Below are 22563 nucleotides of genomic sequence, written 5' to 3'. Positions count from 1 at the left end.
CATGCATTCTTGGAGATGTCTGTAGAAAGCATTTGTGAAGGATTCTACATTGTGGGATGTGGTTTCAACTGTCCCAGTGGGCTTAAAGGATACCATCTCAGTTTTAAGAAGTGTAAAGTAGGCTTTTGAGAAGTTTTTCACTGTAGTCTTTTGTGTTGGGGGTGGAGGTGGGATATGTATATCCAGGGTGATTAGTTTGTGGTCAGATCTCACTAGTGAAGGGTATACTTCCGGTGTGGAGCACTTTGTCCCCATGTTTGTGATGATCAGGTCTAGTATATTATCTCCCCTTGTGGGAGAGGTGACTAGCTGTTCCATTGCGTTTGAATTTATGAATTCCAGGAACCTTTGGACTAGGGTGTTTGGGCTAGAATAATGCACCCAGTCTATGTTAGGGTAGTTGAAGTCTCCCAATATGATGGTGTTTGGTGAGACATTCATGTCCTCCAATGTCTTCAGGAAGGCTGAGTGGGGTTCCTGAGATTGGGAGGGTGGTCTGTAACATGCTACCAGTTGTATAGCAGTTTTGCCTATGGTTAGTTGCACCTGGATGGTCTCTGATGCTTCATGTGTTGCCACTAACCTGAAGGTGTGGGTGTCCTTGATGAATATGGACACTCCCCCTCCCTTTTTGGTTTGGTCCGAGTTTGGGGGCTGAAAAGCATGATACGAGGTATAGCCTGGTAGCGCTGGGGTGCTCTCAGGAGCCTTGAACCAGGTTTCAGTTACTGCACAGACATCGATGTCCTCCATACTGAGGAGTGCTTCGAGAGCCTGCATCTTGAGATTTAGACTTCTGGCATTGAGCAGCATTACCCTTAATTTTTTTCCATTTTTGTTTTCTAAGGAAGTGTGTGTGTCTTTTGAGCCTTGCCTAAAAAAGGCACTATGGGGGAGGCAAGAGTCTTAGCCAATATCCGGAAGCCCAGTGGTGACAGATGCAAGCTGTCCCTTGCGAAGCAGCGTGGCTTGTCCAGCATGTCATCCCAAGCAGACAGACATTGGATCCCCCTAGAATGACACCAGTATTTGAGCCAATTATTAAAACTGGTCATCTTGTCTTTGTATTGTGGCATCATTCTTGGTGAGGGCAAGATGCTGCTCAGGGTCAGGGTCATACCAGTCTGGGCTACATAATCAGAGAGCTCCTCTATGTCTCTCTTCATGTAGTCCAGGGAGGTACGTCTCGGGTCATTCACGCCGGCATGGACAATGATGGAGTCATATTTGTACTTGCTTTGGAGTGACCTGAGTGCGTGTGTTATGTGGCAGATCCTAGCTCCCGATAAGCAGCTCACCGTTACCCTCTCCTTGTTCAGCCTGGTAAGTGGAACGTCAGTGTGTCTGACTATAGAGTCACCTATTACTAGTGTATCAGGCATGGTGTTTGGCCTTAAGGGCTGTGATTGTTTGACACTAATTTATTGAAGTATGTGATGCATGTGTTATGTTTTGAGGTGGTGGATTTTTGGGTGTCTGCTTTGGGAGCCTCTGTTGTTTTGGTAAGTTTTTTGTTATAGCCTCCGAGTATGTCTTTGTGTTTTTATGTATTTGGTTTGCAGTTGTGGTAGGTCTATGTGGGACTGGGTTTGGTGTGTGTGTGGTTACCTTCTCCTCCTGTCTGGTCTTGCCAGTCCTGAGTTGAGAGAGTTCAGCCTCCAGTTTGGCTATATAGTTGCATCTCTCACATGTATTTGTGTTTGTTGGGAGGAGGAGAGGGTTGTCTGCGTACATGAGACAATTGTAGCATTATCTCAAGATTCCCAGATTAACCAGCTGAACCGGAGAGGATGCCAGCAATCTACCACTCGACATGCTAGAATATTATAAGGGAGTGCTGTGCCTTTAAGGGAAGTGGGTACTCACAGGGAAGGTAGGTGGATGTAGTGCTTACTTTAGGTTAGCAAGTGCTTACTTAGAAGTGAGGTTCTGAGAACAAGTGCTAGGCTTATAATAAAGCGATTAGACTAGATTATTATAAGAGGAGAGCTTTCTTAAGGGAAAATTTGAAGAGCAGACTTGGCGGAGCCAGAAAAAGTTTAACCGGCTATGCGCACAACCGCGCAAAGCCGTGCAAAAGCGGATTTTAAACAGGGAACTTCAAAAGAGCTAGAAATGGTCCAAAACAACCAATTACTACAAGCTCTTGTGCTGAGGTCACTCCTTCAGGGACAGATAGGCTGCTCAAGGCTCCCCACTCCCACTGATGAGCAAAGAAACTTCCTTCTATCCAAGTAAGGCAATGGACACCACAGGAACTACACCACAGCCCAGAATACAGCAAAGCCTGTATACTGGTCTAAACTAGTCGAGGGGAGGCGGGAAAACAAGGATTTTTTTTTGTTTTTGAGATAGAAAGCACACAGAAATGCAGGAAACAGTAATAAATCAGTTACACAGGCTAGCACACTTTAGTGGGCAGCCTCAACAGTTAAATTAACAAACAAACAACTTTCGACCAGTTTTCGACTAAATGAAACTTTAAGTGCGGATAATATATAATGCAACAAACAGTTAAAATCTTTCCACTACTCTCAGGAATGTCCTTCCTTGATGCCGAGGTTTACCTCAGCTTGGGAATCTGTCCCAGAAGTTCAATCAGATGAAAATAGACATCATCAGATACAAAAGTTATGTACATAACTGTAGTTTCTTGTTGTCTCATTTTTGTCCGGTTCAACATCCCTCTTGCCTTTCCCCTTTCAGTATTGTCACTGACAGCTTCTGATGACCAGATACAACTCATCTGAGACCCTGTCTGTGAACGTCTGCATGCTGTACACATGACTCTATCATTGAATACAGTGCCCCCTTTGGTATGTACCTAACCAGACATATCCAACAATTTGAACATCCATAGAGGTTCCTCACTAGAAGAATACAGGGTGTAAGTAAAATATCTCAAGGCCCTATCCCTGTATTCTGTCTCCTACAGGCTTTTGAGGGGAGGTCTATGCCTGGCATGCAAGGCATTGTCAGACCCCACTCCAATGGACCTCCTGCATATCCACAGAACATATATTACCATAATTACCCGTTCTAAAGACTTAAACCTTGCCTGTAATCTAAATAGGACTTGCTGGAGAGAAAAGTATGTATCCCAGAGACTACCTCATCTATGGAACAGGCTCCCCATCCATGTGAAGCAGAGTTTCTCCCTGACTAAAATCAAGTGCAAATGGACAATTGAATGGGAAACCGGAAATTCATCCTTGGTTTGGCACCTATGTTTCTAATGGACACCTGTAAAAGGTTCATCTCCCAGGCCTATGCTTACACTTAACAAGGGTATCAGAACTCGTCAGAAATTTGGGATGCACGGCTAGGCTTAAAAAGGCCCTTGTGGTTGTTAGCCTAGTAAACACATACGAACCTGTTATGGTAAATACTTAACTTTCATTTTCTGTAATAATTGTAAGAAAGATTATTGATGTGGCTGCAGTTCTCCTTCCGCCCAGATTGGTGTAGTTGCATTTACAAGCTGTTAAACTGTCTACATTGAAAAGTATGGAATATGGTAAAGAATGCTTGATGGCTTAAATGTGAAGTTGCTTAAGTCCCTCAAAGATCTGCTCGTACTGTAAGGACTTCTTTACTTTCTTCCTTTTTATTTTGATGCCTATATTGTTGAACAAGAACAATGTTAAGTACACTTTCTGAGGTGCATAAAATATACATTTGGAAAAGGTAGTTACTGCAGTTAAAACTTTTTAAAAGGTTTATTGATGTGCATGTTTGTATGTGTAACAGGTATGTAGCTGGAGATGTAAAAAGTAGCTGTGCAGTGGCTTTACTGACTTCTGGAGCAATCGCAATCTGGAATTTATCTATTGAGGACTGCACAGTTTGGCTTCCACCTTCCTATGAGAAAGACTGGTCACTGGTTAAGTGGGCAAATACAAAACTTCATCTGTTAGCCGGGCAAAAGGATGGTAAAATGTTTTTGTACAAGTACCTGGAATCCAGCAGAAAAGAAATCTAATTGTATTTCCAAAGGCTAGTCTCACAACTGACAGTTCTGTTGTCATTTTAAGTAAAATGTGGTTTTGAACAAAGAAATGTTAAAGGAATGTGTTTCTAGTATAGTTTGTTGCAAGACATATATAAATATATTCTGTTATTACTTCATTCTTGGAATTTGTTTTATCAGTTTTGATGCTGTACTTATCTGACATCCTAATAGCATTGTTTAAAAAAAAACACAGCACTATACTATGTTTTGTAAATATTTGTTTAAATGTACATTGAGTGTTTTGTAATGGAGACTGTTCTGTATAAACGAAAAAAGTGCTACTTTATATGCTGCTACAAGAGTTTTAATTCTTATTGTATATATGCTCTTTACATTGTTGTAAAGATGATGTACTTTACTTTTAAGTACATGCTATGTATATTTGTGTTAAATGTGACTTGTATATTGTGATAAACCTGATCATACTGTTTATAGTTGAACAAAAAAAGAACCAAAACAATGTCCCAAATTTCCAACTTTGTTTAAATTATACATTTTAAAGAGCTACTGAGAGATTAAAAAAGTTATTTCAATGTGAAAGTAGCATGTCTTTATGTCTAGTTACTAAGTATTTCTCATTCATTTATTGGTGCTCTGCATGTTGTTTCAGTGATTTGAAGGTAAGGATCTTTTTAATTCTCTAAATGTCGTCATCTCTGTGTCTTTGAATCTCCTGTGCTACCTTTTTGGTTCTTGATCAGAGTTCACATTGTCATTTGTTGGCGTTATCCACTGACTGTGAACCATTGCAGAAAAGCATTTGTATGATTTTCACTAACAGTTTTTTCTCGGCTGAGATGAGACTGATTTCTTTAACATCCTTCAAGATTGGTGTATAGAAGAAACATGCAGTGTTGAGAAGATAGGCAAATAAGAATTCTTAGAAGAAGCACACTGATGGATATCTGCCATTTTTTTGTTTTCTTTCTTCCTTTTCATCTTCCAGTTTCTGTTTTAATGTGCTTCTTACCACCTGGCGCAATGTGTCAAATGGAGTCCCCAGTCCAGTTGTGTGGGAGACCCTAGACCCCCACTTCTCCTAGTTTGTGTTGTGGCAGAACAGGGAACCTGATTTGTTCTGATGTTCTAGGCAGAAACACACACACGCACACACACACACAGTGCATGTGTATTTATACAACATTCCTTATAGGGGCTTCACTCGTGGGTGGCTAACTGGATACTTTCCAGCAGCAGGTGACTTTTCTGCTCTCCCAACAAGGAAAATCAGAAGGGAGGTTCATTGGTGTGCTTGCTCATTCATTGATGACCCCCTGATGACTTCACATGTTAGTCAAAGCTATCTATGAAGCCATAGCCCTGACAACAGGTCAGCATGACTTGCCATACTAAATGAAAATATGTCAAAAGCATGTAGATTGCTTAGATCGGCAGATACATATTAATTCCAGCATGCACACTGAAAACTTATTACTCAAAAAAAAATGGTATTTGCAGCCTCTTAACTGACAGCATGGCTTTGTAATTTGTATTTTTGTCCATGATGCCTTCTAGTCCTCAGACCCTCCCTCTGTCTGCTGGCCCGTTCACTCCTCATTACCGGGGTGAGAAGCGACCATGAGGGGGCATCAGTGAAACCGTCATCAGAGACTGATTGAATTTTTTTCTGTTATGGCTCTACTTTCTCTGTGAATGCAAGAAGGGCTGTCCACCCTGGTTATTCTTCACGCCCAAAAAGGATGTAGCCAGTAACAGTTGTGCACACCTTTTCTGAAGTATAGGAGGTGGTTTCCCCAATCCCCACTAGAGAAATTACACCATCCTGTGTTCCTGAGCATCCACATCTCCTTCCTCTCTTCCCTTGAGAGAAGCAATTGGGTCAAGTTCTTTTATTCCCTTTCCTCTCTCTCTCTCTCTCTCTGTGGCTGCGCCAGTGCCATTGTCACTAATAAAACCCCGTCACCTGGGTTGCAGTCAAGGCTTCATCCCTTAGTACCACAGATCCAGGCAAATGACCATATAGTTTTCATTTATACTAAGAAATTTGCCCAAAATACAGCTTTGATTAACTGTATTTTATCTCTTAGAAGATCAGCCATCACATTAAATGTGAATGCATCATCAGCTGTATGGCACTAAATTTGTGATCAGGGATTTTGAGTAAAATGCAGTTCCTGAAAGTTACATCCTCATGTAGTACTCAAAGTAAAGTACAGTTGTGTACACTTACCATAAATGTAGATGATGTTAAGTTGTCAATCTCGCCTTCATTCTTGCTTGATGGGTTCGGAGCCGATCCTCGGCTCCGACTCGGCACTTTGCTAAGCTCGTGAGTCACTTTTACCAGCTTGAGGCAGCCCCATATCCCATGATGCAAGGCGGTAAGTACCCAGATCTCGTTTGCCACTTCGCTGATGAGGTCCTCCTTTTGCCAGCTCCTGGTAAGTGTTAGTTTTAAACTACTTTTTGCCCCTAAAATTTAACAATTTTCACTTTTCCTTAGAATACCTTCTTTTTTACTTAATTGTAAGCCCTTTTCTGACTAAAATTATTTTTCCTTCCCCTTCTTTTAGTCAGGCCTTCATTCCCTCCCATCCCCCCCCTGTTAGGGTGTGTGTGTGTGAGAGGTTAGTTATTGTATAATAGATAACTTTAGTTGTCTGATTGGGACTGTGTTGTGTGTTCTGTTTGTGTACAACTATGTCCAAAGAAAGGGTCTCAGGCTTTAAGAAGTGTGACTCGTGCTGTCAGAAGATGTCTCTGACAGACGGTCACACTTCTTGCTTATATTGCCTGGGACCTCTCCACCTGCAGGACTCCTGTGCAATTTGTCATTCCTTTAGCCAGAGAGTCCTGCAGGAGAGGAGAAATAAGTTGATTTTAAGGGGTCTCCTTAAACCGGAGGGCTCTCTGGCCAAATCGGCTCCGAGCAAGACTTCTAAGTCTTCTAAGGCCCAGGCTTCTGTATCTAAGCCGGTGGCCTCGGCTCCGGCTGGAGCCGATCATGTCTTGCAAAAATCTTCGGCACCGATGGCTATCGGTGCCGATACTGCTATGGTCACATTGGTGTCTGCTCCGACTGGCTCCGACCACCATGTGGCTTAGGCTTCGGTGTCGGCGCCGACCGGCTCCGACACCATTACTGTTATGTCTGTATTGGCTCCGGCTGGAGCCGATGCATCAAGACTTTCATTCGGAGCCGAAAAGTCCTCGGCTCCGTCTGGATCTGTGGTTTCTTCGGCTCCGATGGTTCCTTCCAGGAAGAGGTCCAGGTCCCCTTCCTTGGAACCGATACTTTCGGCTCCGGCCTCACCTCTCTTTTCGGAGCGGAGCCATCGGAGCCGATCATCTAGGTCGTCCAGGCTTTCAGACCATGATTTAGAGAGGGTGGTAAGTAGATTGTTGAAATCACAGGCACTAGCCCAGATGCTGCATAGTCCGTCTCAACAGACGACTATTAGTCCACACCCTCTTCAAGTTCCTCCTTCGACTCTACCTCAGAGTTTGGAGCTGGAGTCTTCGGGGATAGTTACTGCTATGGCTGAGGGGCAGATACCCACCCCTTCTGCACCCTCGGCATCTACTCTTATCTCCTCTTCGAGACCTTCCTTGGAGGGATTCGGTGGTCGGGCTTCCCTGGTCTCCTCCGAGGGGGTGAGTGGCATCGGACCCTTGTCCGACCCCGCTCTTCCCCTTGGAGCCTCGGCCTTGGTGAGCTCGGCTCCGACATCTGCCTCGGAGCCTTCCCTTTCGGTGGGCCCTGGAGTCCCTGTTTCTTCGGAACGGGTCCTCTCGGATCTCCCTGGGAGGGGGGCCTTCGAGGTGATGAAGAGTGTGCTGGCCACTGGGCTCAGCCAGCAGTCCATTCCCTTAGCTCCTCCCTCTACAGTGCCTGTCGATATCTCTTCCATCTCTCTTGCTCCTGGACCCAGAGATCCACCGCCTCAGGTTTCCCCACTGGGAATAACCCCCTCTTCCGAGGATTCTCCTGATCAGTCAGGAGATCCCCCGTGCAAGAGGACTTGTAAGAGGAAACACCTAGACTCCCCTGAGTCTATCACTTCAGATACCGACTTAGATGAGTCGGAGGTATCCCCAAGATCCCCCTCTGAGGATGTCTCCTTTTCAGACATCCTAGAACTCCTAAACCAGAGGGGAAACTGGCCCTCCACAAATCCCTCTGAGGATGAGTCGGTATACCTAGAGGCGTTTGGATCTCGGCCCTCCACCTCCTGGGTGTCTCCGCCTTTCGACCCCCTTATGGAAGTTATTGCTCGAAAGGCTTGGGCTGCTCCTGACTCTGTAGAGCCAGTTCCTAGGAGGCCGTCTAAATTTATTACTGCCCTTCCAGAAAAGCATTTCCTTACGAAAGCTGTCCGTGTTGATGCCATGGTGGTGGCGGCTGCCACTAAGAAGGAACTTGCAGATCCTTCCGTACCAGTCCATCCTCCTAATAAGGATTCTAGGACCATGGATAGGTATGGAAAGCGGATGTTCTCTTCAGCGACCTTTGCTATGCGCTCGCTGAACTACTTATGTCACTTCACCAGACTCCAAAGGGACATCCTTAAAGAACTAGGTGAAGTAGTACAGGATCCTACGGCTGCAGGGGCTCAAGAGAAAATTGCTTCTCAGCTAGGAATCCTTAATTCTATAGCTAACTCCTCCATGCGACTGATATCATATGCAGTAGATGGAGCGAGTAGAGCCGCAGGTACAGGGGTGGCTCTTAGACGTCAATCCTGGATGTGGCTCTGTAATTTTGCAGATCCCTTTAAGGCGTCCTTCACAAACTCTCCCTTTGATGGGTCAGCTTTGTTTGGCCCTCAAGTGAAGGATACATTGACCAGGTGTGAACAGGACGGCAAGACTCTTTCTGCCGTAGGGGTCCGTTTTACCACCCCTTCTAGACCTTACCCCAAAGGACAGAAGGGTGGAAAGATGTGGTTCCATAAATCCCAAGGAGTCACGCCGGATACACGTGGTCAGTTTACCCCTAGAGGCAGAGGGGGTAATAATAACAGACGCCGCTCTAGAGGCAGAGGGGGTCCACAGAACCAGGGAAGCAGAGAGCCTCTCTCTGACAAGCCCTTCCAGCATCCCTGAGATGTTGCCCGACTGTCCATCCTTGGAGGCAGTCGGGGGAAGACTATCGCTGTACCCAGAAGCCTGGCATTCCCTCTCTCAAGACAGATGGGTACAGTCGATTATATCCGAGGGTTACAAAATTCCTTTCAAGGAAAGTCCCTTCTCTCACACAAATTCCCTTCCAGATGTACCACCTGGTCTAAGGGAAGTTGCAGAGTTAGAAGTATTAAAGCTTCTACAAAAAAGAGCCATTCAGCCAGTTACAACAGACCATTCAGAGCCCGGAATCTACTCAAGATTCTTTTTGGTCCCCAAAAAGGCGGGAGACTGGAGACCAATATTGGATCTCAGCAGACTCAACAAGTCTGTGAGAAAGACAAGATTTCGAATGGTCACACTTCAGTCAATTTTGCCCTTCCTAGAGAAGGACAACTGGATGTGCTCAATAGATCTTCAGGACGCGTACTATCACATAAAAATTCACAGACGCTCCAGAAGATTTCTCCGCTTTCGGCTGGGGTCAAGTCATTTTCAATTCAGAGCCCTGCCCTTTGGTCTCACTACAGCCCCCAGAGTGTTCACCAAATGTATGGCAGTGGTCACTGCTCACCTGAGACGTCAAGGATTCCAGGTGTTTCAGTATCTCGACGACTGGCTCCTTTCAGCCACCACCAGGCATCAACTTCTTCAAGCCAGGGATTACACTCTAAATCTCTGCACTCAATTAGGAATTTCTATCAACTACGAAAAATCCTCTTTATTGCCCTGCCAGTCTATTACCTTCATAGGCGCAAACTTAAACACTGTTCGGATGTCAGCAACCCTCACAGACCAAAGAATCTCAGATATACAAAGTCACGTGAGGATCATCCTTGCCAGCAAAAAGGTGCAAGCCAGATTGGTTCTGAAGGTGTTGGGCCTCATGGCTGCGGCCATTACCCTTCTTCCCCTGGCCCGCTTCTACATGCGTCTGCTTCAATGGATGTTGTTCACTCAGTGGTCTTACCAACAACTTCCAATGCGTCACCAAATCCTGGTGACACAAATTTGCAAGAATCATCTTTCATGGTGGATTACTTCTCCCCAGATTCACCAAGGCAGACCCTTTGTATCCCGGCCCCGGTAGCCACTGTCACTACGGACGCCTCCCTGATCGAGTGAGGGGGTCATTATCAGGGCAGGATGGTTCATGGGACGTGGCAACTGTTCGAATACCACCTGCACATAAATGTCCTAGAGATGAGAGCAGTGCTTTTAACGTTGCAAGCCCTCAACGACTTTCTTCCCTTGGGAACAATTGCAGTTCACACAGACAACATGTCTGTAGTACGGTATATCAACAAACAGGGCGGAACCAAGTCCTACCCCTTGTGTCGAGAAGCTCTCAGACTTTGGCAATGGGCGATCTCCTCTCATCGGTTTCTGGTAGCAACGCATATCCCTGGGAAAACCAACATTCTAGCGGACAGATTGAGCAGAGCTATTCTCATGCCTCACGAGTGGTCTCTCAAACAATCTATAGTGGAGGAGATTTTTCTAGAATGGGGCCACCCATGTTGCGATCTTTTTGCTACTCCCCAAAACAGCAAATGCCCAGACGTCTTTTCTCTCTTCCCACTGCCAGGCCATCCCCCCAGAGACGCTCTAACCCAGGATTGGCCCCAGGGACTTCTTTATGCCTTTCCTCCCTTTCCGCTGATTCCACAAGTTCTCCAGAAAGCCACCGTTTTGAGAGCCAAAATGATTCTCATTGCTCTCTATTGGCCTCGACAAATTTGGTTTCCGTTCCTCCATCGTCACCTTTTGGTGCAGCCATGGCATCTGGACCCAGTACCAGACCTTCTGATTCACCAGTCGGGTCAGCTGCACCGGTCTATCCCTTCTCTCAACCTCACGGCATGGTTGCTCCACTTCCTTCCTTAGCCAGACTTCCTATGATCTCTAATCCTGTTAGGGATATCATAGTGGCTTCCCTAAAATCCTCTACTAGAAGGATTTATACCAGCAAATGGAAACGCTTCTCTTGTTGGGCAAAAGCTAAAAATATTGATCCTTTTACTGCTCCTGTTCAAGCAGTTTTGGATTTCTTAGCGGAAATCTTTCACGCGGGCTCTTCATCTTCCACGGTCAAAGTTCAGTTGGCTGCTATCTCGAACTTTCATGTCGGGTTCGCAGATCACAACATTATGTCCCACAGGCTTTGTAGAGCCTTCTTAAAAGGAATCTTTCTCCTGAAACCTCCAGTCAGGAGTCCTCCTCCTCAATGGGCCCTAAATTTAGTGCTGACATCCTTGATTCTTCCTCCCTTCGAGCCAGCTGTTTCATGTTCCCTGAAATTTCTTTCATGGAAAACACTCTTCCTTGTTGCTATTACCTCGGCTAGGAGAGTGTCTGAACTTCATGCTCTCTCTGTTCGTCCCCCTTATTTGGTCTTCCACAAAGACAGGGTATCCTTGAGAACTAATCCGACCTTTTTGCCTAAGGTCGCCTCAAAGAATAATTTGAACCAGTCTATTGACCTTCCCGTATTTTTCCCAAATTACTCAAACAGATCGGAACAAAAATTACATTATCTTGATGTTCACCGCCAACTCAGATATTATTTGGACAGAACAAAACAATTCAGGAAATCCGATCAGCTTTTTATTTCTTATGCTGATAACAAAAAAGGCCTTCCTGTCTCAAAAGTGACCTTATCTAGATGGCTTTCTTCTGTCATCTCTGAAATCTATCAGCTCAGGGGAAAACAGCTGTGCTAGAAACCTAAAGCGCATTCAACCAGAAGCTTAGCCACTTCCACAGCCTTTCAGGCTAGACTTCCATTAGACACTATTTGTGCAGCAGCCACTTGGGCCACTCCTCATACCTTTGTTTCTAATTACAAATTGGATTTGGCCTCCAGGGATAGAGCCAGTTTTGGCTCTACAGTTCTCAAGAGTCTGTTCCATTGAGCCACCCAGGATAGAGGTGCTAGGGACGCGGTCCCATCAAGCAAGAATGAAGGCGAGATTGACAACTTAACATTGAGAAGTTATGTACCTACCATAACGTTCCATGTTAGTTGTCTTCTCTCGCCTTCTTTCTTGCGACCCTCCCTCCTTCCCCCTGGCCTGCACAGACCTTTTTCTCCCTACTTGGAAGAATGCTTCTTAAGACCATACAGTTCTGGTCTTCCTTACCCATCCTTCAGGCCTTTTTCTGCCTTCTTTCTTCCTTCTGGGAAGTTTTTTATGCTAGGTGTTATTGCCTATAGACAACAAACGAGATCTGGGTACTTACCGCCTTGCATCATGGGATATGGGGCTGCCTCGAGCTGGTAAAAGTGACCCACGAGCTTAGCAAAGTGCCGAGTCGGAGCCGAGGATCGGCTCCGAACCCATCAAGCAAGAAAGAAGGCGAGAGAAGACAACTAACATGGAACGTTATGGTAGGTACATAACTTCTCATTTCAGTGTATTCACTGTTGCAGTCATTACATTAGGGTAATCTGCTGGCAGGTTGCCCTCAGTCGACCTGATTAACAAAGTCTTGGGTCCTGTGTCAGTTGCTGTCCCTTCTTCCATGACGTCAGGTTGTCAGGGGTATAAAACATGCAGCCGACGCCATTACATCAGTTTTTCTTGCCCCACATGTCAGGTGCTCCCCAAAGATATATATATATATATATATATATATATATATATATATATTGTGTTTCTTATTTTATATATATATATATATATATATATATATATATATATATATATATATATATATATATATAAAATAAGAAACACAAAAATATACCTCTAAACAAAAGCAAATACACCAAAAAGGCTTTTAAAGCATAATAAAAGAAAGAAAAGGTATAGTAAAAGAAAAACAGGGGGCTGGAGGGAGGGTAATCAGGACTGCAACAAGGAATACACTCGAACATCAACATTTATGGTAAGTGTATACAACTGTACTATGTTCATCGGGTTTCACTATTGCAGTCATTACATTTGGGTAGATTCCCAAAGCTAAGGTTGGGAAGATGGATTTATACAGCATTAGAACCAGCTATAAGGCCCTGCAAAACAGCAGTAGCAAAGCCAGCTCTGGGTTTAGAGAAAATTGGTAAGTGATAATGATTGATGAAAGTGTGAACTGAACTCCAGGTAGCAGCTTCTAGAATATCCGTGTTAGGAACACCTCTGAGAAAGGCTGCTGAAGTAGATACAGCCCTGGTGGAATGAGATCTGATCCCCTGGGGGATAGGTTTTCCATGGTGCTTATAACAGAAATTAATACAATGGCTTATCCATTTAGAAATGGTTTGTTTTGAAATAGCTTTCTCCTCTGCCCCTGCAGCAAATGCTTCCAGCAGTTGTTCATATTGATTGAGATTTAGTCCTGTCCAAGTAGAATATAAGTTGTCTGTGTACATCCAATGAATGCAGAAACCTGCTCTCCCTTGTTCTGTGGATTGGGAAAGAAAGTTGGCAAATGAATGGACTGATTAAGAGCCACACTGGATACCACCTTGGGCATGAATGATGGATTGGTCCTGAGTGACACCCTGTCCGCATGAAAGATGATGAAAGGCTCCACTGCCATAAGGGCCTGTAATTCGGATATCCTTCTAGCAGAAGTGATTGCTAAAAGGAAAGCTGTTTTCCAGGAAAGAAATTTTAAGTCTGCAGTTGCAGCTGGCTCGAAAGGAGGTAGAGTGAGTTTCTCCAATACAAAGTTAAGGTCCCAGGCAGGGGTTGGAGCTCTCCTGGGTGGTCTCAAGATTTTGACCCCTCTGAGATACTGCTTTAGAAGAGGATGAGAGAAGGGGGGGGGGTCTGTGTTGTAATGAGCTGAAATGGCTGAGGCATGGATTTTTATGGAAGAAAAAGACAGGCCCTTATGAGGCATCTCAGTGTATTGCAAAATCTGAGGTAGATTGGGCACTGCTGTGCTCATCCCTTGAGATTGATTCCAGGCACAGAATATTTTCCATTTGTCAGCATAATATTTTCTAGTACTAGGTCTTCTCGCCTCCAAAATGACATCCAATCACAGGTTTGCTGAGGGATGCTAAGGGTGAATTTAAGTGACTAGCCAAGTTGCAAGATTCAATGTTTGGAGCTGAGGGTGCAGAATTTGGTTCTCCTGCTGAGACAAAGGTGTCTTGAGGCAGGTGCCACGGAGAAATGCGTGACACACTGTGCAGGAGTGGGTACCAGTGTTGGCGAGGCCAGTCTGGAGCAATCAAAATCATTTTTGGTTTGTCCTGTTTGACTTTTAGTAGAACTTTGGAGAGCAAAGGCGGAGGGGGAAAGGCATAGACTGGTAGGGTTTTCCAGCTGAAGGACAGAGCATCCACTTTCCAGGCTTTTTTGTGATGAGTTCTTGTGCAAAATTTGTCCAACTGGTAATTCTGGGGTGAGGCAAAAAGATCTATGTCTGGGCTCCCCATTTGCATGAAAACATGTTGAAAATCTGTGGTTCCAGTTTCCATTCGTGAGGGTCCATGAGATTTCTGCTTAGTTCGTCTGCCAGAACATTCTGCTCTCCTGGCAGGAATTGAGCTTGTAGTTGTACCTGATAGCTCAAGGCTGTGTTCCACAATGCCATGGCTAATCTGCAGAGGGGGTAGGAATGTGTACCCCCCTGCTTGTTTATGTATCACATAACTGTGGTGTCCGTCTTTATCAGTAATTGTTCTAGATGAAGGTAGTCCTTGAAGGCTGTCAGTGCACTCGGTACAGCTAGCATTTCTTTTTGATTGATATGAAGGTGCATTTGATTTGGGCTCCATTTGCCCTGAATGCAATTCCCTGCCAAATGAGCCCCCCATGCATAGTCTGATGCATCTGTAGTTAGGGTTTGGACTGCAGAGAGTGGTGTGAATGGCAGTCCCTTGTTTTGGTGGCAGGCCTCTGCCCACCATAGGAACTCTAGGTGCAGGCAAGGTATGATAGGAATCATTGTTTCCACTCTGTGACCATGTTGACTCCATAAACTTTTTTTTTTTAAGTACCACTGGAGTTTCCTCATATGCAGTCTTGCATATGGAATTAGAAGAATGCATGAGGCCATGAACCCCAAGGCTTGCAGTATTTGCCTTGCAGATAGCAAGGTTTTTGTGACCGCCTATTTGAAGCAAGTCATCAAATGAATTTGCTTTTCTGGCATAAGGAAAGACATCTGGGCAGTTGTATTCAAGCTTGCGCCCAGGAATGTAATTTTTTGAGAGGGTACCAGTTGAGATTTCTTTTCGTTTATGGTGTACCCTAGACAGATTAGAAGTCTTTTTACAAACGCCAGATGTTTTAGAAGAATGGCCTGGTTTTCTGCCTGAATTAGACAATTGTCCAGGTATGGATATATTTGAATAGTTCTTTGCCTGTAAAATGCAATTACTGGAGTCAGGCACTTTGTGAATACCCTGGGCGCAGTAGACAAGACAAAGGGCAGGGCAGAGAACTAATGATGCATGCAGCCTGCTTTGAAGCGTAGGAATCTTCTGCAAGATTCCCCTGACTGGGATATACAGGTAAGCCTCTTTTAAGTCGAGAGTTGCCAACCAGGCATCCTTGCCTAGCATAGGAAGTAACTGGTGAAGAGTCAGCATCTTGAATTTTGGAATGTCCAGAAAGGTGTTTAGAGTAGACAGGTCCAGAATTGGACACCATGATGTGTCTTTTCTAGTTACCAGGAAAAGTCCGGAATAGAAACCTTGTCCCTTTTCCTGTTCTGGTACTAGTTGAATAGCTCCCATGTTTAGGAGGGAAAGTACTTGTTTCTGAGCCTCTGCCCACTGATTTGGGGCAGGTCTGGCCACCCGTTTGGAGTTGGCAGAGTGTGGAAATGAAATCTGTATCCCTGGGATACTATATTTAAAACCCATTTGCCCAGGGGTATAAGTTGCCAGTTTCTTGAATGAAGAGCCAGTTTTCCCCCCAAAGGGGCAGCTAAGAGGTACGTGCTTGGTAATTTCAAAGGGAAGTCATTGAGACGGTTTACCATAGGGTGGTGCTTTGTTGTTTCCAGGTTTGGATGTGGAAGCTCCCCATTGCTTAGTTCTGAAAGTCCCTTGGGACTGAAACCTGGTGGTTTTGGAATGTCTGGGTTTGGCTGTAGTGGCTCTGAAGGAGCTGGAAAGGACCAGTTCTTAGTTAGCCAATGCCTACTAAATCTAGGAGGTTGCACTTGCAAGAAATATTTCACAGTTTGCATAGATTTAGCTTTATCTTCCATCTTTTTTAGAACGTCTTCAGCCTTATTGCCAAATAAGTGGTCCTGCTGTAAAGGATCATCCAAAAGTTTTGCTTTAACGTGATCAGGCAGAGATTGCTCCTTAAGCCAAGCATGCCTTCTAAGCACAGACCCAGTAACAGCAGCCCTACAAGAGGCCTGTAAGGAATCAAAACCACATTGCAAAGTATGTTTACCAACTTGTTCAGCTGAATGCAATAAATCCTGAAAATCTTTATTTTCCACACAGTCAGAAATCAACATCATTTTCTGTTTAAGCAGTCCCATGATATGCTGTTGATATTTTAGCATATGGAATTGACAGTTTAAAGCCCTGAAAAAAAAAATTTCTAAGTTTGTTTCCTGCCTTTCCTGTGGGTAGTCTAGCCTGGATATAGATTTGCTGTGTCCAGGACTATGTAGGCTTCTAGGCCCCCAAGCCTTTCTGTGTTGGAGGGAAGCCTTCTAGCTTAATTTTGTTTCTTAGAACTAGCCAGTTTTTTGTTTCAGCACTTGTTCAGAACTTACTGTAAGAACTAAATAAGCTACAAATTACTACAGCACTCAACTTTCCTCACTGTCTAGAGGAAAACAGTTTCTAGTACTTAACAAATAAGCACCTATTCAGCATGTCTAAGGGTCAGCTCCCGGTGTTTTCTCCTGTCTACCTGATGAATCTAGGCATCTTGGGGCAATGCAGTAATTGCCTCATGTACACAGACAACCCTCTCCTCTACCACCCAACACTACAACCTGTGAGAGATGCACTTGTATAGCCAAACTGGAAGAAAGCTCTCTTCACCCAAGACTGGACTAGACAGTCAAGAGGAGAAGGTAAACACTTGCACCACACCACACTCAGCACATAGTCCCTCAAAATCTACACCACCAAAACACACACATAGAAACACAAAACACACACCTACATTCACGGAGGCTCTCAGTAAAAACCTGCCCAAGCAGCAGGGACCTCCAAAGCAGAAACACAAGCAACCTCCACCCCCAACACAACCCAAATGACACATAGCCCACAAACTCAGTGTGCCACTCAACCACAGCCCATAAGGCATAACAACGTACCCAACACTCTAGTCATAGGTGACTCTATAGTCAGGCACACTGATGTTCCACTCACCAGGCTAAACAAGGAGAAAGTTACTGTCAGCTGCTTGTCGGGTGCCAGGATCCACCACATAACGCATGCACTCAGGTCACTCCACAACAAGTACAAATATGACTCTGTCATTGTCCATGTTGGTGTGAATGACCTAAGATGTACCTCCTTGGACTACATGAAAAGGGACATGGAGGAGCTGTCCAATCTTGTAGCCCAGGCAGGTATAACCCTAGCCCTGAGTAGCATCCTGCCATCACCCAGAATTGATACCACAGTACAAGGACAAAATGATTGACTTCCAACAATTGGCTAAGCTTCTGGTGTCATTCTAAGGGGATCCAGTATCTGTCTGCCTGGGATGACATGATCGACAAGCCACGATGCTTTGCCAGAGATGGCCTGCACCTGTCGTCCCTGGGATTCCGGATACTGGCTAAGGCTCTAGCCACCCCTATAGTGCCTTTTTTAGGCAAGGTTCAAATGACAAATTCACCACCCTAACAGGTACAGGCAAGAAGAATCTGAGGGTATTGCTACTCAATGCTAGAAGTCTAAACCTCAAAATGCACTCTTCGAGGCACTCCTTAAAATGGAGAACATAGACATCTGTGCAGTGACAGAGACCTGGTTCAAGGCTCCAGAGAGTACATCTGCATTAATACCACACCTTTCGGCCACCTAACCTGGACTGAAACACTAAAGGCGGAGGCGTGTCCATATTAATTAAGGATATCCACACCTCCAGGCTATTTGCTCAGCATAATGCATCCGAAATTATCCAAGTGCAACTAACTCTGGGCAAGACCACAATCCAAATTGTAGCTTGCTACAGATCCCGCACCATGCCCCAGTATTCCCACTCCTCATTTCTTAATACACTGGAAAATATTATAGTACAACCTACCACCCTAATAATGGGCGATTTCAACTACCCTACCATTAAGTGGGAAAACTACTCATGTACCAACTCTTGTGCTCAACGTTTTCTGGAATTCATAGATTCCAATGCCATGGATCAACTTATCCACATCCCCACCAGGGGCAGCAATATCCTAGACCTGGTTATTACCGACATGGGCAACCGGTGCTCCACACCAGAGGTCAATTCCTCGGTCAGATCCGGCCACAAGCTAATCACCCTAGACATCCACATCCCTCCCCCACCCCCATTAGGGAAACCACAGTAAAAAATGTCTTCAAAGCCAACTTCACGCTTCTTAAGACAGAAGTGGCAAACTTCAAGACCCCCATGCTGACGGACAATAGAGGTATGACTGCTGAATCCTACACAAATGCACTTTATAAGCACTTACACGAGTGCATGGATCGAGCAATCCCTAACAGAACCAAGATGCTATCCTCCAAAAAAAGGAAGCCAATCTCGTGGCCCCCTGCCATAAACAAACTCTACAACAGAAGAAAGAAACTGTTGCAAAAAAGAGTAAAATCCCATGGTTGGAGAAACTCCCTGGTCAGCCTCAGTAAGAAGCTGAGATCCCTCATAAAATCCTCCAAAGCTAGTTAAAGCCTGCCATAAACAAACTCTACAACAGAAGAAAGAAAGTGTTGCAAAAAAAGAGTAAAATCCCATGATTGGAGAAACTCTGTGGTCAGCCTCCGTAAGAAGCTGAGATCCCTCATAAAATCCTCCAAAGCTAGTTATGAAAACAAAATCGCCACTGACTCTAAAGACAACCATAAAGCATTCTATAGCTATGTCAAGAATCTCAATGGCAACACTCAGATCTGCTCTGAGTTACAGCACAATGGCACTAAATATACAGAACCAACTGATATTGCCAACATCCTGGCAGATAGGTTCAGTGCTAACTTTACCCTTGTAATCACGGCTGCACAGGTAAAAAACACACTATCCAAAGCCATGAACACAGCATCCATGGGACCTGACGACATCTCAGGCTGTGTTCTGCATGAACTACAGAACGAACTGGCACCCCACCTAAGTACCATGTTCAATCATAGCCTCACCTCAGGCTATGTGCCCACTGAATGGCGCACAGCAACAGTTATCCCACTCCACAAAGCGGGAGCCACCACAGACCCTGGAAACTACCACCCCATTAGCCTAACGAGCCTGGTCTGCAAGGCTATGGAGCATATCATCATGGAACTTATAAACAATGACATTGGTAATCTCCAAACTTAGGACCCCACCCAGTTCGGGTTTGTAAAAGGCAGATCATGTCTCCTAAACCTGATAGACTTCTTTGAAGCAGTCACCAAAGCTGTAGATGAAGGTAAGATGGTTCACACAGCCTATCTAGATCTCGCCAAGGCTTTCGACACCATCCCCCACTCTGGAATTATAGATAAACTCACTAAACTAGGTATAAATCCCTTATGTCACAAGATGGGTTTCCAACTGGCTCACTGACAGAACCCACACTGTGAAAGTAGCAAACTCCAAATCCAACTTCAGACCAGTGACAAGTGGAGTACCACAGGGTTCAGTCCTGGGTCCTCTCCTGTTTGGTATCTACTTCTCTGCAGTACAGGCCAACACAGAAGGTCTTTGGCTAACGAAGTTCGCAGATGACTGCAAACTAGGAGCCATAATCAAAACTCCAAAAGATGTGGACATCCTACAAAAGGGCCTCGCTGAGACAGATGCCTGGTGTCAAAGCCTTGGCCTCAAGCTCAATACCAAAAAGTGCATTGTCATCCCTTTTGGTAAAAACTCAGTACCCATGAACTACCACATAGGTGGTAGTCTACTTAACACCGAAAGTGTGATAAGAGACCTTGGGACACAGGTGGACAGTAGTCTCTCCTTTGATAATCACATCGCCACAGTAGTCAGGAAATCCTTCTATGTGGCAAACCTCATCACAAAAGGTTTCTCATACAGGAAAAAAGAGGTCATTGTTCCCCTCTACTCGTCACTCATTAGACCCATTATAGAGTACAATGCCCCTTTTGGTATGTACCTCACAAGACATCTACAACAACTGGAAAGGCCACAGAAATACCTCACAAAGAGGATTACCGGCCTCAAAGAGATGCCCTATGCAGACCATCTCAAAAAACTGCAGCTTTACTCCGTTGCATATCGCCTACTCAGAGACGATCTCTGCCTAACACACAAAGCTATGTCAAACCCAGGGCTTTTAGACATGTTCCACTTAAAGAAATCCCAATCCCTACGAGCTACGCGCTCTAGGGACCTAAATCTCGTCACCACAATAAACAGAACATGCTGGAGGGATAGATTCCTGTCCCAGAGACTTCCCATACTCTGGAACAAATTACCTATTTATATCAAACAAAGCTCCTCATTAGCACTCTTCAAGAAAAATCTTGATTGGATGGGAGATAGGAAATTCACCCCGGGGATCACTTCTGTGGCTCTGTTTGACAGTGGCACAGGAAAATCATTTTCTTAGGTGGCGAAAGCCAGGGTACATTTGGCTAGGCTTATATAGGCCCTAGGGCCAATAGCCTAGTACCTACCTATGAATCTATGATTGCTAAGGTTGCAGAAGTGTAAACCTTTTTACCCCATCTATCCAGCGCCCTGGAGTCTCTATCAGAAGGGATAGGATTTTTAGCAGTAGAAGCCTTAATGCCTTTGGGCCCCTGAGAAATGGTTTCAGGGTCCGCAACATGATTTTTGAAAAGGAATTTGTGGGACTCAGGAACCCTGTAGTACCTGTCTGGTTTGCTAGGGGTTGGAGGCAAGGAATCAGGGTCAGTACTGGATTACGAAAACACATCAACAATATCTAGTACAGGAGGTATAGCCAAAGGCCTATGCTGAGGAAGAAGGAAATCCCTAAGCATCTTTTTGGATTCAGAGAAATCCTGACTTTCCCAGTGGACATGCTCCCTTAAGGTATGTAAAGATTCCCCAAAAGAGAAATCCTCAGGTGGAGAAGCAGAGGGAATGGAATTCCCTGCATCAGAGTCCTCATACGTAGGTATAGACAAATCCAGGTCATTAGAAGAGTCAGAAGAAACAGAGTCCTGTTCAGAAGATTATTAGTCAAATTCAATCCTCGGCCTCTTGGGGTGGGGGTGGGGGGTTGACTCCCCGTGATTAGAGTAATTAAATCTTCAGCCATTTTAATCATTTGTTTTTTAGGCATAGGGGCCTGAACATGTGGCCTGGGTATCGGTTTTTAGACATAGATCGAGATTTAGGCCTTAGCACTGAAGTTGGAGTCTGTTTAATATGCAAGTCTGTAGGCCTGAATACACCCTCAGAAGCTCGGTGCCTGCTCAGCAGCTCCAGACCCATCTAAGGTAGAAACATCCATGGGTTCCATACGTGAAGCATCTCGCAGCATACTGGACTCCGAATGGGTCTCAGTAGAGGCCTGCGAATCAGAAGTAGCAGGTATCAGGGGCTACGAAAGTGCCTCACTGAGTACCAGCATACTGGCGACTGGCTTAGGAGAAGCGTAGTCGGCAGTTTTGGACCTCAACGGCCTGTCTCTGTCCTTTTCTTTGCGTTTTTTCGGTATTCCGGTAGACAGATGGCTAACCGACATCATTTCTGGATAATTAAACTGAGAACCGAAATATTTTGAAGCAAAAATGTACCGACAATGGATAGTGCGCTGATTTAAATAAAGCACAAAACCAACAGCAAGATATGTCATGGTCAGGGCCTAGGCAAGGAATACAGTACAAATTAAAATCCTTATGAGGTCTTTGCTTCCCGCACGTAATACAATTATTAACTTTTACTGACATCGGTAAGGAGAAAGAAAAAGTTTCCCCAACGGGGTACTTAGCTTTAAGTCGATGCTTCGGGCACCGCACGGCAAGAAAGACTGATGTAATGGCGTCGGCTGCATGTTTTATACCCCTGACGACGTGATATCATGGAAGGAGGGGCAGCAACCGACGCACGACCCAAGACTTTGTTAATCAGGCCGACTGAGGGCAAACTGCCAGCAGATTACCCTAATGTAATGACTGCATCAGTGAAACATGATGAACATCATTTAATATGCTTGCTTTTTTGTGTTGGCTTGTAGACAAGATCAGTACATTGTTTCGGTCAGAGGCTTCAGCAGGCCAGTATGCATATAAGCAAGTTTCAGAACAAATCAGTATGCAAGTGAATAAAAGATAAAAGTGATTTGCCATTAGTAAGAGCATTGCCAAATTAACATTAGTGATTTTATAAATACAGTAGAGAGTCTATTAT

General features: G+C 44.8%; 1 protein-coding gene and 1 long non-coding RNA gene across 3 annotated transcripts in view; one reads left to right on the top strand and one right to left on the bottom strand.

The window, feature by feature from the left end:
• The window catches only part of PALB2 (partner and localizer of BRCA2), a 731562-nt gene extending 727021 nt beyond the window's left edge, over positions 1-4541 (top strand). For both annotated transcript variants that reach the window (XM_044089227.1, XM_044089226.1), the window contains one exon: positions 3751-4541. In XM_044089227.1, the coding sequence (XP_043945162.1) occupies positions 3751-3982 (232 nt within the window). In that variant the 3' untranslated portion in view covers positions 3983-4541. The remainder of the gene's footprint in view (positions 1-3750) is intronic.
• Positions 1-22563, bottom strand: part of LOC122816437 — a 200298-nt gene that overhangs the window by 64980 nt on the left and 112755 nt on the right. The window lies entirely within an intron of this gene.

Source organism: Protopterus annectens, chromosome 12.part0 (genome assembly GCF_019279795.1).
Source record: "Protopterus annectens isolate FY-2018-M chromosome 12.part0, PAN1.0, whole genome shotgun sequence".
NCBI lineage: Eukaryota > Metazoa > Chordata > Ceratodontiformes > Protopteridae > Protopterus > Protopterus annectens.
Note: the sequence above shows the minus strand (reverse complement) of the source record. Positions and strands in the feature narration are given on the sequence as shown.